General features: G+C 46.2%; 1 protein-coding gene across 1 annotated transcript in view; it reads left to right on the top strand.

Annotated features, from left to right (window-relative positions):
• Positions 1–21465, top strand: part of LOC124042645 (CUB and sushi domain-containing protein 1-like) — an 842040-nt gene that overhangs the window by 520156 nt on the left and 300419 nt on the right. Inside the window, 2 exon segments of the mRNA XM_046360721.1 lie at positions 7809–7935; positions 20928–21130. Of these exon segments, the coding sequence (XP_046216677.1) occupies positions 7809–7935; positions 20928–21130 (330 nt within the window).

Below are 21465 nucleotides of genomic sequence, written 5' to 3'. Positions count from 1 at the left end.
CAGTCCACTATACAGCTCCACTATACAGCTCCATGTTATCTCTATGTTGTTGTAGGTGGACACCACTCAGTTCACTATACAGCTCCACTATACAGCTCCACTATACAGCTCCACTATACAGCTCCACTATACAGCTCCATGTTATCACTATGTTGTTGTAGGTGGATACCACTCAGTCCACTATACAGCTCCACTATACAGCTCCACTATACAGCTCCACTATACAGCTCCATGTTATCACTATGTTGTTGTAGGTGGATACCACTCAGTTCACTATACAGCTCCATGTTATCTCTATGTTGTTGTAGGTGGATACCACTCAGTCCACTATACAGCTCCATGTTATCTCTATGTTGTTGTAGGTGGATACCACTCAGTCCACTATACAGCTCCATGTTATCACTATGTTGTTGTAGGTGGATACCACTCAGTCCACTATACAGCTCCACTATACAGCTCCACTATACAGCTCCACTATACAGCTCCATGTTATCTCTATGTTGTTGTAGGTGGATACCACTCAGTCCACTATACAGCTCCACTATACAGCTCCATGTTATCTCTATGTTGTTGTAGGTGGACACCACTCAGTTCACTATACAGCTCCATGCTATCACTATGTTGTTGTAGGTGGATACCACTCAGTCCACTATACAGCTCCACTATACAGCTCCATGTTATCTCTATGTTGTTGTAGGTGGATACCACTCAGTTCACTATACAGCTCCACTATACAGCTCCATGTTATCACTATGTTGTTGTAGGTGGATACCACTCAGTTCACTATACAGCTCCACTATACAGCTCCATGTTATCACTATGTTGTTGTAGGTGGATACCACTCAGTCCACTATACAGCTCCACTATACAGCTCCATGTTATCTCTATGTTGTTGTAGGTGGACACCACTCAGTCCACTATACAGCTCCACTATACAGCTCCACTATACAGCCCCACTATACAGCTCCATGTTATCTCTATGTTGTTGTAGGTGGATACCACTCAGTCCACTATACAGCTCCACTATACAGCTCCATGTTATCTCTATGTTGTTGTAGGTGGACACCACTCAGTTCACTATACAGCTCCACTATACAGCTCCACTATACAGCTCCACTATACAGCTCCATGTTATCACTATGTTGTTGTAGGTGGATACCACTCAGTCCACTATACAGCTCCACTATACAGCTCCACTATACAGCTCCACTATACAGCTCCATGTTATCACTATGTTGTTGTAGGTGGATACCACTCAGTTCACTATACAGCTCCACTATACAGCTCCATGTTATCACTATGTTGTTGTAGGTGGACACCACTCAGTCCACTATACAGCTCCACTATACAGCTCCATGTTATCTCTATGTTGTTGTAGGTGGATACCACTCAGTCCACTATACAGCTCCACTATACAGCTCCACTATACAGCTCCATGTTATCTCTATGTTGTTGTAGGTGGATACCACTCAGTCCACTATACAGCTCCACTATACAGCTCCACTATACAGCTCCACTATACAGCTCCATGTTATCACTATGTTGTTGTAGGTGGACACCACTCAGTTCACTATACAGCTCCATGTTATCTCTATGTTGTTGTAGGTGGATACCACTCAGTCCACTATACAGCTCCACTATACAGCTCCACTATACAGCTCCACTATACAGCTCCATGTTATCACTATGTTGTTGTAGGTGGATACCACTCAGTTCACTGTACAGCTCCACTATACAGCTCCATGTTATCTCTATGTTGTTGTAGGTGGACACCACTCAGTCCACTATACAGCTCCATGTTATCTCTATGTTGTTGTAGGTGGATACCACTCAGTCCACTATACAGCTCCACTATACAGCTCCATGTTATCACTATGTTGTTGTAGGTGGATACCACTCAGTCCACTATACAGCTCCACTATACAGCTCCATGTTATCACTATGTTGTTGTAGGTGGATACCACTCAGTTCACTGTACAGCTCCACTATACAGCTCCATGTTATCTCTATGTTGTTGTAGGTGGACACCACTCAGTCCACTATACAGCTCCATGTTATCTCTATGTTGTTGTAGGTGGACACCACTCAGTCCACTATACAGCTCCATGTTATCTCTATGTTGTTGTAGGTGGATACCACTCAGTCCACTATACAGCTCCATGTTATCTCTATGTTGTTGTAGGTGGACACCACTCAGTTCACTATACAGCTCCATGTTATCTCTATGTTGTTGTAGGTGGACACCACTCAGTCCACTATACAGCTCCATGTTATCACTATGTTGTTGTAGGTGGATACCACTCAGTCCACTATACAGCTCCATGTTATCTCTATGTTGTTGTAGGTGGATACCACTCAGTCCACTATACAGCTCCACTATACAGCTCCATGTTATCACTATGTTGTTGTAGGTGGATACCACTCAGTTCACTGTACAGCTCCACTATACAGCTCCATGTTATCTCTATGTTGTTGTAGGTGGACACCACTCAGTCCACTATACAGCTCCATGTTATCACTATGTTGTTGTAGGTGGATACCACTCAGTCCACTATACAGCTCCACTATACAGCTCCATGTTATCTCTATGTTGTTGTAGGTGGACACCACTCAGTTCACTATACAGCTCCATGCTATCACTATGTTGTTGTACGTGGATACCACTCAGTCCACTATACAGCTCCACTATACAGCTCCACTATACAGCTCCACTATACAGCTCCATGTTATCACTATGTTGTTGTAGGTGGATACCACTCAGTTCACTATACAGCTCCACTATACAGCTCCATGTTATCACTATGTTGTTGTAGGTGGACACCACTCAGTTCACTATACAGCTCCACTATACAGCTCCATGTTATCACTATGTTGTTGTAGGTGGATACCACTCAGTCCACTATACAGCTCCACTATACAGCTCCATGTTATCACTATGTTGTTGTAGGTGGATACCACTCAGTCCACTATACAGCTCCACTATACAGCTCCACTATACATCTCCATGTTATCACTATGTTGTTGTAGGTGGATACCACTCAGTCCACTATACAGCTCCACTATACAGCTCCACTATACATCTCCATGTTATCTCTATGTTGTTGTAGGTGGACACCACTCAGTTCACTATACAGCTCCATTTTATCTCTATGTTGTTGTAGGTGGATACCACTCAGTCCACTATACAGCTCCACTATACAGCTCCATTTTATCTCTATGTTGTTGTAGGTGGATACCACTCAGTTCACTATACAGCTCCATGTTATCTCTATGTTGTTGTAGGTAGATACCACTCAGTCCACTATACAGCTCCATGTTATCACTATGTTGTTGTAGGTGGATACCACTCAGTTCACTATACAGCTCCACTATACAGCTCCATGTTATCACTATGTTGTTGTAGGTGGATACCACTCAGTCCACTATACAGCTCCACTATACAGCTCCACTATACAGCTCCACTATACACCTCCATGTTATCACTATGTTGTTGTAGGTGGACACCACTCAGTTCACTATACAGCTCCATGTTATCTCTATGTTGTTGTAGGTGGATACCACTCAGTCCACTATACAGCTCCACTATACAGCTCCACTATACAGCTCCACTATACAGCTCCATGTTATCACTATGTTGTTGTAGGTGGATACCACTCAGTCCACTATACAGCTCCATGCTATCACTATGTTGTTGTAGGTGGATACCACTCAGTTCACTATACAGCTCCACTATACAGCTCCACTATACAGCTCCACTATACAGCTCCATGTTATCTCTATGTTGTTGTAGGTGGATACCACTCAGTTCACTATACAGCTCCACTATACAGCTCCATGTTATCTCTATGTTGTTGTAGGTGGATACCACTCAGTCCACTATACAGCTCCATGTTATCTCTATGTTGTTGTAGGTGGATACCACTCAGTCCACTATACAGCTCCATGTTATCTCTATGTTGTTGTAGGTGGATACCACTCAGTCCACTATACAGCTCCATGTTATCTCTATGTTGTTGTAGGTGGATACCACTCAGTCCACTATACAGCTCCACTATACAGCTCCACTATACAGCTCCATGTTATTTCTATGTTGTTGTAGGTGGATACCACTCAGTCCACTATACAGCTCCATGTTATCACTATGTTGTTGTAGGTGGATATCACTCAGTCCACTATACAGCTCCACTATACAGCTCCATGTTATCTCTATGTTGTTGTAGGTGGATATCACTCAGTCCACTATACAGCTCCACTATACAGCTCCACTATACAGCTCCACTATACAGCTCCATGTTATCTCTATGTTGTTGTAGGTGGATACCACTCAGTCCACTATATACTCGTACCACAATGTGAAATAATTCATCAGTTGACAGTATTGGAAAAACAATTGCAAGGGCCTGAATACATATGCACTCACCGGCCACTTTATTAGGTACACATGCGTGTTAATGCAAAAGCCTGCTCCTTCAAACAGCGAATCATGTGGCTGCCTGCATCTCAATATATAGAATAGAGAGCTTTAGTTGTTGTTCAACCTAACATTAGAACGGGCAAGATGAGTAATCTAAGCAATTTTGACCGTGGTATGATTGTTGATGCCACACATGGTGATCCCAGCATCTCAGAAACAGCTGCCTTCCTGGGATAGAGACTACAGTCTCTAGAGTTTACAGAGAACGGTGCGATAAACAAAACACATTCAGTGAGCGGCAGTTCATGAGAGAGGTCAGAGGTCAGAAGAGAATGTCCAGACTCATTCAAGCTAACGGAAAAAGGCCACACATGCTCACATAACAGCTGTTTAAACAGTGGTGTGCAGAAGGGCATCTCTTAACGTACAACACCGTGAATAATTCAGGCTGTTTTGGAGGCAAAAGTGGGTCCTACCCAGTACTAGATAGGTGTACCTAATAAAGTGGCCGAGTACAGTAATGTCAAATCTGAAAACACGGTCTGGAAAAGTGGTACATGGGACCATAGAAACAGTGTCTGATAAAGAATGATGATGAAATATTACATCCATAGATAATGTAGTCCAATTGGTTCATGTTCCACGGTTATTGGTGTCAATGCATCTCGTTATCCTGAAACGTTCATGATCTAAACATATTGTTTGTCAGTTTCCATAAAACTATGCATTAAGAGTAACCAAATCAAATCAAATGTATTTATATAGCCCTTCTTACATCAGCTGATATCTCAAAGTGCTGTACAGAAACCCAGCCTAAAACCCCAAACAGCAAGCAATGCAGGTGTAGAAGCACGGTGGCTAGGAGAAACTCACTAGAAAGTCCAAAACCTATGAAGAAACCTAGAGAGGAACCAGGCGCGGGTAGTCGGATGAGGGGTGGCCAGTCCTCTTCTGGCTGGGCCGGGTGGTGATTATAACAGAACATGGCCAAGATGTTCAAATGTTCATAAATGACCAGCATGGTTGAATAATAGTAAGGCAGAACAGTTGAAACTGGAGCAACAGCATGGCCAGGTGGACTGGGGACAGCAAGGAGTCATCATGTCAGGTAGTCCTGGGGCATGGTCCTAGGGCTCAGGTCAGTTGAAACTGGAGCAGCAGCATGGCCAGGTGGACTGGGGACAGCAAGGAGTCATCATGTCAGGTTGTCCTGAGGCATGGTCCAAGGGCTCAGGTCCTCCGAGAGAGATAAAGAAAGAGAGAAAGAGAGAATTAGAGAGAGCATACTTAAATTCACACAGGACACCGGATATGACAGGAGAAGTACTCCAGATATAATAAACTGACCCTAGCCCCCCGACACATAAACTGCTGCAGCATAAATACTGGAGGCTGAGACAGGAGTGGTCAGGAGACACTGTGGCCCCATCCGATGACACCCCCGGACAGGGCCAAACAGGAAGGATATAACCCCACCCACTTTGCCAAAGCACAGCCCCCACACCACTAGAGGGATATCTTCAACCACCAACTTACCATCCTGAGAGAAGGCCGAGTATGGCCCACAAAGATCTCCGTCACGGCACAACCCAAGGGGGCTTACATGAAAGAGCCCCAGTAAGCCAGTGACTCAGCCCCTGTAATAGGGTTAGAGGCAGAGAATCCCAGTGGAAAGAGGGGAACCGGCCAGGCAGAGACAGCAAGGGCGGTTCGTTGCTCCAGAGCCTTTCCGTTCACCTTCCCACTCCTGGGCCAGACTACACTCAATCATATGACCCACTGAAGAGATGAGTCTTCAGTAAAGACTTAAAGGTTGAGACCGAGTTTGCGTCTCTGACATGGGTAGGCAGACCGTTCCATAAAAATGGAGCTCTATAGGAGAAAGCCCTGCCTCCAGCTGTTTGCTTTGAAATTCTAGGGACAATTAGGAGGCCTGCGTCTTGTGACCGTAGCGTACGTGTAGGTATGTACGGCAGGACCAAAGAACGCAACAGTTACTTATCATTTTGAGCAGTTGTATCAATTGATAGTTAGATCATTGTAATGACATGAATAGACAGTCATCTCAGATGTAATGTGTGAATTGATAGTTAGATCATTGTAATGACATGAATAGACAGTCATCTCAGATGTAATGTGTGAATTGCATTTGAAATGGTAATACTTTGATGTTAAGTTGTGTCATTTTGAACAGGTGATTTTAGCTCAATCAACAAATGATCTTAGCTTTATGTGTTTTGTCTCCAAGCAATTGGAAAAAGTGTTAGAGTTCTGAAAAATTTGCCTTTTGATCATTGGTTGTGAGTTTTGTGTCTAGAGGTTTGAAAAATGACACCAAAGCCAAGCACTAGCTAGCGAGATCCTATTGGCTCGTTGTAGCCCTTATTTGCATATTACCAGTCGGGAAGTGTGCGTCTGCACAAACTCAATTCACCCTTGCACTCCTTCTGAACATGGCAATATTTAAAAACTTTAGCAAATCGTCAAGTCTATAAAACTTAGTGCACTATTTTCATAACATATTCTAGGTTTGGGAAAGAGAAACTTTTAATGAGATCCGATGTTTCATGGATGGGGGAAAATGTGCATAATCTCAGCCCACTTTCACCTAGTTCAATCCTCCTCCTCCTCCTCCTCCTCCTCCTCCTCCTCCTCCTCCTCCGACTACCCGCGACTAGACATCATCTCACTGCCACTGGTTGGTTTTCCATCTGTAGCCTCATGAAATCAAAACTAGATCAATAAGTAAACGTGTGCACACAGACCTATTGAAAATGCATTCACCCAACTGTCTCTTCACTCGCCCTCGAAATGTATAATATGAAATGGAAGAATCATACAATAACATTATAATAATTTATTTAATTTTTCTTTAAGTCTAAATATAAATAAGCCTTGAACTTAAAAGTAGCACTTGAATTCAATAAAACAAACTAACTTATTTCCTTCCCTCTGTCTCTCTCTCTCTCTCTCTCTCTGTCTCTCTCTCCCTCTCTCTCTCTCTCTCTTTTCTCTCTCTCTCTCTCTCTCTCTCTCTCTCTCTCTCCCTCTCTCTCTCTCTCTCTCTCTTCTCTCTCTCTCTCTCTTTCTCTGTCTCTCTCTCTCTCTCTCTGTCTCTCTCTCTCTCTCTCTCTCTCTCTCTCTCTCTCTCTCTCTCTCTCTCTCTCTCTCTCTCTCTCTCTCTCTCTCTCTCTCTCTCTCTCTCTCTCTCTCTCTCTCTCTCTCTCTCTCTCTCTCTCTCTCTCTCTCTCTTCTCTCTCTCTCTCTTCTCTCTCTCTCTCTCTCTCTCTCTCTCTCTCTCTCTCTCTCTCTCTCTCTCTCTCTCTCTCTCTCTCTCTCTCTCTCTCTCTCTCTCTCTCTTTTCTCTCTCTCTCTTTTCCCTCTCTCTCTCTAGCGGAGTGTGGGGGAACCATCAAGGATGAGCCTACAGGTCGAATACTGTCTCCAGGTTACCCAGCTCCATATGAACATAACCTGCACTGTGTCTGGAGCATCGAAGCGGCCCCAGGAAGCACTATAGGGTCAGTACATTAACTCAGGTCCCCTCCCCCTCCTCTTCCTCTATGGGGTCAGTACATTAACTCAGTCTCCCCCCCTCTTCCTCCATGGGGTCAGTACATTAACTCAGTACCCCCCCCCTCTTCCTCCATGGGGTCAGTACATTAACTCAGTTCCCCTTCTCCTCCTCCTCCTCCTCCTCCTCTTCCTCCATGGGGTCTGTACATTAACTCAGTTCCCCTTCTCCTCCTCCTCCTCCTCCTCCTCCTCCTCCTCTTCCTCCATGGGGTCAGTACATTAACGTCATCGGTAATGGGTGTCTTAGTTAATGAGTGGACAGGCGTCCTCGGTAATGGGTGTTCGTTTGACCGGCGTAATTTGGTGTGAAATCTGGTCGCCGCAGAGAGGGCCTGTAATTGGGTCAGACACTTTAAATCGGGCTGTTTATCAGACACCTCACCCCCTCTCTCACCTCTTCCTCCCCTTCTCTCATCCCCTCTCTCACCTCTTTCTCCCCTCCTCTCACCCCCTCACCACATTCTCTCCTTCTCTCACCGCCTCTCTCCTTTCCTCATGTCCTTCACGAGCAGGTCTCAGGTCCTGACAATTTTGAGGCTTTATTTTTTGTATAATATTTCGTATGCCATCATTGATCAAATAAATAAGAAGGTTGTGTGTGTCGGTGTGTGTCGGGGTGTGTATGTGTGTGTGTCGGTGTGTGTGTGTTAATAGGATCTGTAGACTAACTGGTCACTCAGCCTAGTGTGATTCACATCTGGTCACTCAGCCTAGTGTGATTCACATCTGGTCACTCAGCCTAGTGTGATTCACATCTGGTCACTCAGCCTAGTGTGATTCACATCTGGTCACTCAGCCTAGTGTGATTCACATCTGGTCACTCAGCCTAGTGTGATTCACATCTGGTGACTCAGCCTAGTGTGATTCACATCTGGTCACTCAGCCTAGAGTGTGATTCACAATCACACAGTCCCTGCCATGTCAATTCCCCCCATTATGAGAGAGAGGATAATATAAGAGAACTCAAGGGGATGGTGGAAGTGAACAGACTGATACATAGGAGATAAGAGGACAGTGGAACATAGTGAGGTGGTTTGAATCCCTGGTTCAGGAGGGAGGGATTGAGGGACGGGGGTGTGTACTGCTAGCTAGACACCAGGAAGAATTCAGGAAGGAGGGATGGGGGTGTGTACTGCTAGCTAGACACCAGGAAGAATTCAGGAAGGAGGGATGGGGGTGTGTACTGCTAGCTAGACACCAGGAAGAATTCAGGAAGGAGGGATGGGGGTGTGTACTGCTAGCTAGACACCAGGAAGAATTCAGGAAGGAGGGATGGGGGTGTGTACTGCTAGCTAGACACCAGGAAGAATTCAGGAAGGAGGGATGGGGGTGTGTACTGCTAGCTAGACACCAGGAAGAATTCAGGAAGGAGGGATGGGGGTGTGTTTCTCTATTTCATTTGTTCGATATCACTACCTTTTTCGTGTTCACTGAAGATGACAATGATCCTGCAACCCATAAACACACACACACACACACACACACACACACACACACACACACACACACACACACACACACACACACACACACACACACACACACACACACACACACACACACACACACACACACACACACACACACACACACACATGCAAATACACACACACACACACACACATACACGTTGCAGTCTGTCACGCCTAGCATTAGTAATCCCATAAACCCTAGCGCCTGAGAGAGCGTTATGAGGATTAGTGAGCATTGGCAGCGAGAGGATTGGCTGACTGAAAAGAAGTACAAGACTAGGGTTTCCTTCTGCCAAGACCTGGGACAGTCAGTTACCCTGACATGTAGAGACAGTTACCTTAACATGTAGAGACAGTTACCTTAACATGTAGAGTCAGTTACCTTAACATGTAGAGTCAGTTACCGTAACATGTAGTCAGTTACCTTAACATGTAGAGTCAGTTACCTTAACATGTAGAGATAGTTACCTTAACATGTAGAGTCAGTTACCTTAACATGTAGAGCCAGTTACCTTAACATGTAGAGTCAGTTACCTTAACATGTAGAGATAGTTACCTTTACATGTAGACCCAGTTACCTTAACATGTAGAGCCAGTTACCTTAACATGTAGAGACAGTTACCTTAACATGTAGAGCCAGTTACCTTAACATGTAGAGACAGTTACCTTAACATGTAGAGACAGTTACCTTAACATGTAGAGTCAGTTACCTTAACATGTAGAGACAGTTACCTTAACATGTAGAGTCAGTTACCTTAACATGTAGAGTCAGTTACCTTAACATGTAGAGACAGTTACCTTAACATGTAGAGTCAGTTACCTTAACATGTAGAGACAGTTACCTTAACATGTAGAGACAGTTACCTTAACATGTAGAGCCAGTTACCTTAACATGTAGAGATAGTTACCTTTACATGTAGACCCAGTTACCTTAACATGTAGAGCCAGTTACCTTAACATGTAGAGACAGTTACCTTAACATGTAGAGTCAGTTACCTTAACATGTAGAGTCAGTTACCTTAACATGTAGAGCCAGTTACCTTAACATGTACATTTACATTACATTTAAGTCATTTAGCAGACGCTCTTATCCAGAGCGACTTACAAATTGGTGCATTCACCTTATGACATCCAGTGGAACAGTCACTTTACAATAGTGCATCTAAATCTTAAGGGGGGTGAGAGGGATTACTTATCCTATCCTAGGTATTCCTTAAAGAGGTGGGGTTTCAGGTGTCTCCGGAAGGTGGTGATTGACTCCGCTGTCCTGGCGTCGTGAGGGAGTTTGTTCCACCATTGGGGGGCCAGAGCAGCGAACAGTTTTGACTGGGCTGAGCGGGAGCTGTACTTCCTCAGTGGTAGGGAGGCGAGCAGGCCAGAGGTGGATGAACGCAGTGCCCTTGTTTGGGTGTAGGGCCTGATCAGAGCCTGGAGGTACTGAGGTGCCGTTCCCCTCACAGCTCCGTAGGCAAGCACCATGGTCTTGTAGCGGATGCGAGCTTCAACTGGAAGCCAGTGGAGAGAACGGAGGAGCGGGGTGACGTGAGAGAACTTGGGAAGGTTGAACACCAGACGGGCTGCGGCGTTCTGGATGAGTTGAAGGGGTTTAATGGCACAGGCAGGAGCCCAGCCAACAGCGAGTTGCAGTAATCCAGACGGGAGATGACAAGTGCCTGGATTAGGACCTGCGCCGCTTCCTGTGTGAGGCAGGGTCGTACTCTGCGGATGTTGTAGAGCATGAACCTACAGGAAGGGGCCACCGCCTTGATGTTGGTTGAGAACGACAGGGTGTTGTCCAGGATCACGCCAAGGTTCTTGGCGCTCTGGGAGGAGGACACAATGGAGTTGTCAACCGTGATGGCGAGATCATGGAACGGGCAGTCCTTCCCCGGGAGGAAGAGCAGCTCCGTCTTGCCGAGGTTCAGCTTGAGGTGGTGATCCGTCATCCACACTGATATGTCTGCCAGACATGCAGAGATGCGATTCACCACCTGGTCATCAGAAGGGGGAAAGGAGAAGATTAATTGTGTGTCGTCTGCATAGCAATGATAGGAGAGACCATGTGAGGTTATGACAGAGCCAAGTGACTTGGTGTATAGCGAGAATAGGAGAGGGCCAAGAACAGAGCCCTGGGGGACACCAGTGGTGAGAACGCGTGGTGAGGAGACAGATTCTCGCCACGCCACCTGGTAGGAGCGACCTGTCAGGTAGGATGCAATCCAAGCGTGGGCCGCGCCGGAGATGCCCAACTCGGAGAGGGTGGAGAGGAGGATCTGATGGTTCACAGTATCGAAGGCAGCCGATAGATCTAGAAGGATGAGAGCAGAGGAGAGATAGTTAGCTTTAGCAGTGCGGAGCGCCTCCGTGATACAGAGGAGAGCAGTCTCAGTTGAATGACTAGTCTTGAAACCTGACTGATTTGGATCAAGAAGGTCATTCAGAGAGAGATAGCGGGAGAGCTGGCCAAGGACGGCACGTTCAAGAGTTTTGGAGAGAAAAGAAAGAAGGGATACTGGTCTGTAATTGTTGACATCGGAGGGATCGAGTGTAGGTTTTTTCAGAAGGGGTGCAACTCTCGCTCTCTTGAAGACGGAAGGGACGTAGCCAGCGGTCAGGGATGAGTTGATGAGCGAGGTGAGGTAAGGGAGAAGGTCTCCGGAAATGGTCTGGAGAAGAGAGGAGGGGATAGGGTCAAGCGGGCAGGTTGTTGGGCGGCCGGCCGTCACAAGACGCGAGATTTCATCTGGAGAGAGAGGGAGAAAGAGGTCAGAGCACAGGGTAGGGCAGTGTGAGCAGAACCAGCGGTGTCGTTTGACTTAGCAAACGAGGATCGGATGTCGTCGACCTTCTTTTCAAAATGGTTGACGAAGTCATCTGCAGAGAGGGAGGAGGGGGGAGGGGGAGGAGGATTCAGGAGGGAGGAGAAGGTGGCAAAGAGCTTCCTAGGGTTAGAGGCAGATGCTTGGAATTTAGCGTGGTAGAAAGTGGCTTTAGCAGCAGAGACAGAGGAGGAAAATGTAGAGAGGAGGGAGTGAAAGGATGCCAGGTCCGCAGGGAGGCGAGTTTTCCTCCATTTCCGCTCGGCTGCCCGGAGCCCTGTTCTGTGAGCTCGCAATGAGTCATCGAGCCACGGAGCGGGAGGGGAGGACCGAGCCGGCCTGGAGGATAGGGGACATAGAGAGTCAAAGGATGCAGAGAGGGAGGAGAGGAGGGTTGAGGAGGCAGAATCAGGAGATAGGTTGGAGAAGGTTTGGTTGAGCGGAGGGAAGAGATGATAGGATGGAAGAGGAGAGAGTAGCGGGGGAGAGAGAGCGAAGGTTGGGACGGCGCGATACCATCCGAGTAGGGGCAGTGTGGGAGGTGTTGGATGAGAGCGAGAGGGAAAAGGATACAAGGTAGTGGTCGGAGACTTGGAGGAGTTGCAATGAGGTTAGTGGAAGAACAGCATCTAGTAAAGATGAGGTCGAGCGTAATGCCTGCCTTGTAAGTAGGGGGGGAAGGTGAGAGGGTGAGGTCAAAAGAGGAGAGGAGTGGAAAGAAGGAGGCAGAGAGGAAAGAGTCAAAGGTAGACGTGGGGAGGTTAAAGTCGCCCAGAACTGTGAGAGGTGAGCCGTCCTCAGGAAAGGAGCTTATCAAGGCATCAAGCTCATTGATGAACTCTCCGAGGGAACCTGGAGGGCGATAAATGATAAGGATGTTAAGCTTGAAAGGGCTGGTAACTGTGACAGCATGGAATTCAAAGGAGGCGATAGACAGATGGGTAAGGGGAGAAAGAGAGAATGACCACTTGGGAGAGATGAGGATCCCGGTGCCACCACCCCGCTGACCAGAAGCTCTCGGGGTGGTCGGACGAAGAGAGAGCAGTAGGAGTAGCAGTGTTGTCTGTGGTGATCCATGTTTCCGTCAGTGCCAAGAAGTCAAGGGACTGGAGGGAGGCATAGGCTGAGATGAACTCTGCCTTGTTGACCGCAGATTGGCAGTTCCAGAGGCTACCGGAGACCTGGAACTCCACGTGGGTCGTGCGTGCTGGGACCACCAGAGTAGGGTGGCCGCGGCCACGCGGTGTGGAGCGTTTGTATGGTCTGTGCAGAGAGGAGAGAACAGGGATAAACAGACACATAGTTGACAGGCTACAGAAGAAGCTACGCTAATGCAAAGGAGATTGGAATGACAAGTGGACTACACGTCTCGAATGTTCAGAAAGTTAAGCTACGTAGCAAGAATCGTATTGACTAAAATGATTAAAATGATACAGTACTGCTGAAGTAGGCTAGCTGGCAGTGGGTGCGTTGTTGACACTACACTAATCAAGTCGTTCTGTTGAGTGTAATAGTTTCTGCAGTGTTGCTATTCGGGGGCTAGCTGGCTAGCTAGCAGTGTTGTTTACGTTACGTTGCGTTAAAAGAACGACAATAGCTGGCTAGCGAACCTAGAAAATCGCTCTAGACTACACAATTATCTTTGATACAAAGACGGCTATGTAGCTAGCTATGTAGCTAGCTACGATCAAACAAATCAAACCGTTGTACTGTAATGAAATGAAGTGAAAATGTGATACTACCTGTGAATGCGACCGGGTTGTTGAGTTCTATTCGGAAGAAGTTGGCTAGCGTTGGCTAGCTGTTGGCTAGCTAGCAGAGTCTCCTACGTTAAGGACGACAAATAGCTGGCTAGCTAACCTCGGTAAATTAAGATAATCACTCTAAGACTACACATTCTAAACCTAAACAACACAATTATCTTGGAACGAAGATACGAAGACAGCAAAGACAGCTATGTAGCTAGCTAACACTACACTGATCAAGTCGTTCAGTTGAGTGTAATAGTTTCTCCAGTGCAGCTAATCAGTGGACGTTAGCTAGCTGGCTAGTGAAGACTACGTTAGGACGGCGAAATACGATAATTACGCAATTATCTTTGATACAAAGACGGCTATGTAGCTAGCTGAGAAGAAATTGCTAAGATTAGACAAATCAAACCGTTGTGCTATAATGAAATATAATGAAATGTAATGAAATGTAATGAAAAAGTTATACTACCCGCGGGAGCGAAGTGCCGATGCGACCACTCGCTCCAACCCGGAAGCAACATGTCCATGTAGAGATAGTTACCTTTACATGTAGACCTAGTTACCTTAACATGTAGAGCCAGTTACCTTAACATGTAGAGACAGTTACCTTAACATGTAGAGACAGTTACCTTAACATGTAGAGCTAGTTACCTTAACATGTAGAGTCAGTTACCTTAACATGTAGAGACAGTTACCTTAACATGTAGAGTCAGTTACCTTAACATGTAGAGACAGTTACCTTAACATGTAGAGTCAGTTACCTTAACATGTAGAGACAGTTACCTTAACATGTAGAGCCAGTTACCTTAACATGTAGAGACAGTTACCTTAACATGTAGAGTCAGTTACCTTAACATGTAGAGACAGTTACCCTGACATGTAGAGTCAGTTACTTTAACATGTAGAGCCAGTTACCTTAACATGTAGAGACAGTTACCTTAACATGTAGAGCCAGTTACCTTAACATGTAGAGCCAGTTACCTTAACATGTAGACCCAGTTACCTTAACATGTAGAGTCAGTTACCTTAACATGTAGTCAGTTACCTTAACATGTAGAGTCAGTTACCTTAACATGTAGAGATAGTTACCTTAACATGTAGAGACAGTTACCTTAACATGTAGAGCCAGTTACCTTAACATGTAGACCCAGTTACCTTAACATGTAGAGTCAGTTACCTTAACATGTAGAGTCAGTTACCTTAACATGTAGAGTCAGTTACCTTAACATGTAGAGATAGTTACCTTAACATGTAGAGCTAGGGGGTCAGAGTTAGGGGAGGAGGAGTGGTATAGGAGGGAGGAGGGGTCAGAGTTAGGGGAGGAGGAGTGGTATAGGAGGGAGGAGGGGTCAGAGTTAGGGGACGTGATGTTTCTACCTTCTCTCCCTCTCCATCACTCTCTCTCGCTGTTGCACCTTCTTCACAACCCTGTCTGTGTGAAGGGACCATTACTGGTTGTCAGTAATGTGCACGCCGAGGAACTTGAATCTTTTGAAAATGCTGCTGCTGGATGTATCAAATGGGCCGGTAGTTAAAAAATATATATATTTGGGTCAAGGTTTGGCTTTTTTTCTTAGGATAGGCTTTATTACTGCCACTTTTAGTTAGCTTGGTATATATCCAGGGGATAGGGAGAAATGTATCATGTTCAACGTTCTGTAGGAGGGCCAAGCACAGGAAGTAGCTCTTTCAGTAGTTTAATTGGAATAGGGTCTAGCTGGCAGCTGGAAGGTTTAGTGGTCATGATTATTGTCGTGATTGTGTCAAGGGGGATGCATTAAATGTTAAGGTCACATGACACGGTTAAAAGCTGTGCCTTGTATGACTGTTAAGTTTTAAAAACTGAACTGTGAAATTCTACGTATCAATTTCTTACCAATGTCGTGGAAAATTACAAGATTATGTTATAATTCTTGTATTGCATTATGTTTTTATTTTTAATTTTTATATTAGACAGAATATAGTATTCTGTTAATTATTGTGTGTGTGTTCTACTGAGGATGAGCCTCTGGGAGATAACACTGACAGAGGAGATTTACGATGTCTTTTGGGTGATAAAACCTAAAGAGCTTTCCAGAGAACATGAGTTAATGTTTATTTGCTATACCGTACCAGGAAGAGATGGCTCCAGTGTGGAGTAGGAGGACCAGACACTGGTCTTTACAATGAAGTAGATACCTTTTATACAAATCTTAACCTTGTGACCCATTCTATGTATTAGAGATACCTTTCATACAAATCTTAACCTTGTGATCCATTCTATGTATCTGTTGTTCGTCATGTCGGTTGAGAGTGGTGTATCTTGGTTATAAAAGATCTTTGTACTTTTGTGTTGTCACTTTTCAACGGTTCATTAGAGATATCATCATTGTAAGTCAAGTGCTATTGCAAGGCTCTTATTATTAAAGATGTAGTTTAAGTATAACTCTGACTGGTGTGTGAAGTTTGTAACTCTCCTTATTTGGTAATACAGAAATTAGCCACCACACCAATTTGATGTAGCTGTTGTATACATAGTGGTGTTCATTAACATGGCTTTCCATCTCCTTGATCTGATCTGGTCCATCACCTTGATCTGTTTCATATATCTTCTACCCAACACTGGTCTGCTACTGAAGCATGCTGAGAGTATTGTCTCTCATTTCCCTCTAAACTCTTCACCTTCAGTCTGTTGCTGGCAGCCATCAATTAATCACTTAGTTCGCTTTTCCTGTTACCATCAATTAATCACTTAGTTCGCTTTCCCTGTTACCATCAATTAATCACTTAGTTTCGCTTTCCCCCTTACCATCAATTAATCACTTAGTTCGCTTTTCCTGTTACCATCAATTAATCACTTAGTTCGCTTTCCCCCTTACCATCAATTAATCACTTAGTTCGCTTTCCCTGTTACCATCAATTAATCACTTTGTTCGCTTTCCCCCTTACCATCAATTAATCACTTAGTTCGCTTTCCCTGTTACCATCAATTAATCCCTCTTATATCTTATGAGTCAATACATCACTTAGTTAGCTTTCTGGAAGGTAACCTAGTGGTTAGAGTGTTGGACTAGTAACCAGCACGTAGCCTAGTGGTTAGAGCGTTGGGCCAGTAACCAGCAGGTAGCCTAGTGGTTAGAGCGTTGGGCCAGTAACCAGCAGGTAGCCTAGTGGTTAGAACGTTGGGCCAGTAACCAGCAGTTAGCCTAGTGGTTAGAGCGTTGGGCCAGTAACCAGCAGGTAGCCTAGTGGTTAGAGCGTTGGGCCAGTAACCAGCAGGTAGCCTAGTGGTTAGAACGTTGGGCCAGTAACCAGCAGGTAGCCTAGTGGTTAGAGCATTGGGCCAGTAACCAGCAGGTAGTCTAGTGGTTAGAGCGTTGGGCCAGTAACCAGCAGGTAGCCTAGTGGTTAGAACGTTGGGCCAGTACCCAGCAGGTAGCCTAGTGGTTAGAGCATTGGGCCAGTAACCAGCAGGTAGCCTAGTGGTTAGAGCGTTGGGCCAGTAACCAGCAGGTAGCCTAGTGGTTAGAACGTTGGGCCAGTAACCAGCAGGTAGCCTAGTGGTTAGAGCGTTGGGCCAGTAACCAGCAGGTAGCCTAGTGGTTAGAGCGTTGGGCCAGTAACCAGCAGGTAGCCTAGTGGTTAGAACGTTGGGCCAGTAACCAGCAGGTAGCCTAGTGGTTAGAGCATTGGGCCAGTAACCAGCAGGTAGCCTAGTGGTTAGAGCGTTGGGCCAGTAACCAGCAGGTAGCCTAGTGGTTAGAACGTTGGGCCTGTAACCAGCAGGTAGCCTAGTGGTTAGAGCGTTGGGCCAGTAACCAGCAGGTAGCCTAGTGGTTAGAGCGTTGGGCCAGTAACCAGCAGGTAGCCTAGTGGTTAGAACGTTGGGCCAGTAACCAGCAGGTAGCCTAGTGGTTAGAGCATTGGGCCAGTAACCAGCAGGTAGCCTAATGGTTAGAGCGTTGGGCCAGTAACCAGCAGGTAGCCTAGTGGTTAGAACGTTGGGCCAGTAACCAGCAGGTCGCCTAGTGGTTAGAGCATTGGGCCAGTAACCAGCAGGTAGCCTAGTGGTTAGAGCGTTGGGCCAGTAACCAGCAGGTAGCCTAGTGGTTAGAACGTTGGGCCAGTAACCAGCAGGTAGCCTAGTGGTTAGAGCGTTGGGCCAGTAACCAGCAGGTAGCCTAGTGGTTAGAGCGTTGGGCCAGTAACCAGCAGGTAGCCTAGTGGTTAGAACGTTGGGCCAGTAACCAGCAGGTAGCCTAGTGGTTAGAGCATTGGGCCAGTAACCAGCAGGTAGCCTAGTGGTTAGAGCGTTGGGCCAGTAACCAGCAGGTAGCCTAGTGGTTAGAACGTTGGGCCAGTAACCAGCAGGTAGCCTAGTGGTTAGAGCGTTGGGCCAGTAACCAGCAGGTAGCCTAGTGGTTAGAGCATTGGGCCAGTAACCAGCAGGTAGCCTAGTGGTTAGAGCGTTGGACTAGTAACCGTAAAGGTTGCTGGATCAAATCCCCGAGCTGACAAAGTAAAATCCTGTCGTTCTGCCCCTGAACAAGGCAGTTAACCCACTGTTCCTAGGCCGTCATTGTAAAATAAGAATTTGTTCTTAACTGACTTGCCTAGTAAAATAAAGGTTAAATAAAATTCCCTCGTATCTCAGGAATCAATCAATCCCTTAGTTAGCTTTCCCCTCTCCTGTGTAAGTGTTCTTCCTCTAGTCTAGTCCATGTGTGTACACACACCACACACATACACCAGCATCCTACTGTATTGGAGTGATGAAAGGCATCAGTTTATTTGTTCAGCCCCAGCTGGTTGACAGATGTCTGGTTAAAGAGAGAAGATTTACTATTGGAAGACTATCAGCTTGTCTAGAGTGGGACAGTACATCTGTTAAAACAGTCTCAACCTGGGACTCTAACAGTGAATCGTTAGGTTGTCTAGACTGGGACTCTAACAGTGAATCGTTAGGTTGTCTAGACTGGGACTCTAACAGTGAATCGTTAGGTTGTCTAGACTGGGACTCTAACAGTGAATCGTTAGGTTGTCTAGACTGGGACTCTAACAGTGAATCGTTAGGTTGTCTAGACTGGGACTCTAACAGTGAAACGTTAGGTTGTCTAGACTGGGACTCTAACAGTGAATCGTTAGGTTGTCTAGACTGGGACTCTAACAGTGAATCGTTAGGTTGTCTAGACTGGGACTCTAAGAGTGAATCGTTAGGTTGTCTAGACTGGGACTCTAACAGTGAATCGTCAGGTTGTCTAGACTGGGACTCTAACAGTGAATCGTTAGGTTGTCTAGACTGGGACTCTAACAGTGAATCGTTAGGTTGTTTTAGACTGGGACACTAACAGTGAATCGTTAGGTTGTTTAGACTGGGACTCTAACAGTGAATCGTCAGGTTGTCTAGACTGGGACTCTAACAGTGAATCATTAGGTTGTCTAGACTGGGACTCTAACAGTGAATCGTTAGGTTGTTTTAGACTGGGACACTAACAGTGAATCGTTAGGTTGTTTAGACTGGGACTCTAACAGTGAATCGTTAGGTTGTCTAGACTGGGACTCTAACAGTGAATCGTTAGGTTGTTTAGACTGGGACTCTAACAGTGAATCGTTAGGTTGTCTAGACTGGGACTCTAACAGTGAATCGTCAGGTTGTCTAGACTGGGACTCTAACAGTGAATCGTTAGGTTGTCTAGACTGGGACTCTAACAGTGAATCGTTAGGTTGTCTAGACTGGGACTCTAACAGTGAATCGTTAGGTTGTCTAGACTGGGACTCTAACAGTGAATCGTTAGGTTGTTTAGACTGGGACTCTAACAGTGAATCGTTAGGTTGTCTAGACTGGGACTCTAACAGTGAATCGTTAGGTTGTCTAGACTGGGACTCTAACAGTGAATCGTTAGGTTGTCTTGACAGGGTCCTCTTTTCAACCTCTCCTCCATTCCCACTTCCTCTATGACACTGAATTTTCCCCTATTTGTCTGATCTAATATCTCCTGTTCCCCTTCTCCCCCCTAGCCTCCACGACTACCTCATCCTCCTCTTCCTCTCTATACTTCCACCTCTCCTCCCCCCTAGCCTCCACAACTACCTCATCCTCCTCTTCCTCTCTATACTTCCCCCTCTCCTCCCCCCTAGCCTCCACAACTACCTCATCCTCCTCTTCCTCTCTATACTTCCCCCTCTCCTCCCCCTAGCCTCCACAACTACCTCATCCTCCTCTTCCTCTCTATACTTCCCCCTCTCCTCCCCCTAGCCTCCACGACTACCTCATCTTCCTCTTCCGCTCTATACTTCCCCCTCTCCTCCCCCTAGCCTCCACAACTACCTCATCCTCCTCTTCCTCTCTATACTTCCCCCTCTCCTCCCCCTAGCCTCCACAACTACCTCATCCTCCTCTTCCTCTCTATACTTCCCCCTCTCCTCCCACCTAGCCTCCACAACTACCTCATCCTCCTCTTCCTCTCTATACTTCCCCCTCTCCTCCCCCTAGCCTCCACGACTACCTCATCCTCCTCTTCCTCTCTATACTTCCCCCTCTCCTCCCCCTTGCCTCCATGACTACCTCCTCTTCCTCTCTATACTTCCCCCTCTCCTCCTCCCTAGCCTCCACAACTACCTCCTCTTCCTCTCTATACTTCCCCCTCTCCTCCCCCTAGCCTGCACGACTACCTCATCCTCCTCTTCCTCTCTATACTTCCCCCTCTCCTCCCCCCCCCCTAGCCTCCATGACTACCTCCTCTTCCTCTCTATACTTCCCCCTCTCCTCCCCCGAGCCTCCATGACTACCTCCTCTTCCTCTCTATACTTCCCCCTCTCCTCCCCCTAGCCTCCATGACTACCTCCTCTTCCTCTCTATACTTCCCCCTCTCCTCCCCCGAGCCTCCATGACTAACTCCTCTTCCTCCCTCCATAGTCTCCACTTCCTGGTATTCCATACGGAGGAGGTCCACGATGTGTTGCGTATCTGGGACGGTCCCCAGGACGGAGGGGTCCTCCTGAGGGAGCTCAGTGGATCGACCCTTCCGCCTGACGCCCACAGCACCTTCAACGCCATCAGCCTCCAGTTCACCACCGACTTCTTCACATCCAAACAGGGCTTCGCTCTGCAGTTCTCTGGTAAGAGGTTGAATGTTATATAGTATGCACGAGAGGAAAAAAAGGTTGGGGGGAATATGGTTGAGTGTTAACCAACCTTAAAATGAATTGGTCTGGATCATAAACGTGTATAGGCACCTGTACTGTCAATAGAGCCTGTGGTACCAATGGGAGATTTGAATGGAAGCTACATGCTATGTGTTCATGTTGATAATGCACTGTATGCATACTGTTTATTGGTGTATATGTTGAAGTAGCTATTCTACATACCTAGAAATGACTCTAACTTTTTCATCAGCTTGTGATGAAATAAAATTGTAGGTTAAAAAACAAAGCAAAAAGTGAATTTCCAGTTC

This window comes from Oncorhynchus gorbuscha, linkage group LG09, assembly GCF_021184085.1.
Source record: "Oncorhynchus gorbuscha isolate QuinsamMale2020 ecotype Even-year linkage group LG09, OgorEven_v1.0, whole genome shotgun sequence".
In the NCBI taxonomy this organism is placed as follows: Eukaryota; Metazoa; Chordata; class Actinopteri; order Salmoniformes; family Salmonidae; genus Oncorhynchus; species Oncorhynchus gorbuscha.
The sequence above is the reverse complement of the archived record's forward strand: the minus strand, read 5'-3'. Positions and strand labels throughout refer to the sequence as shown.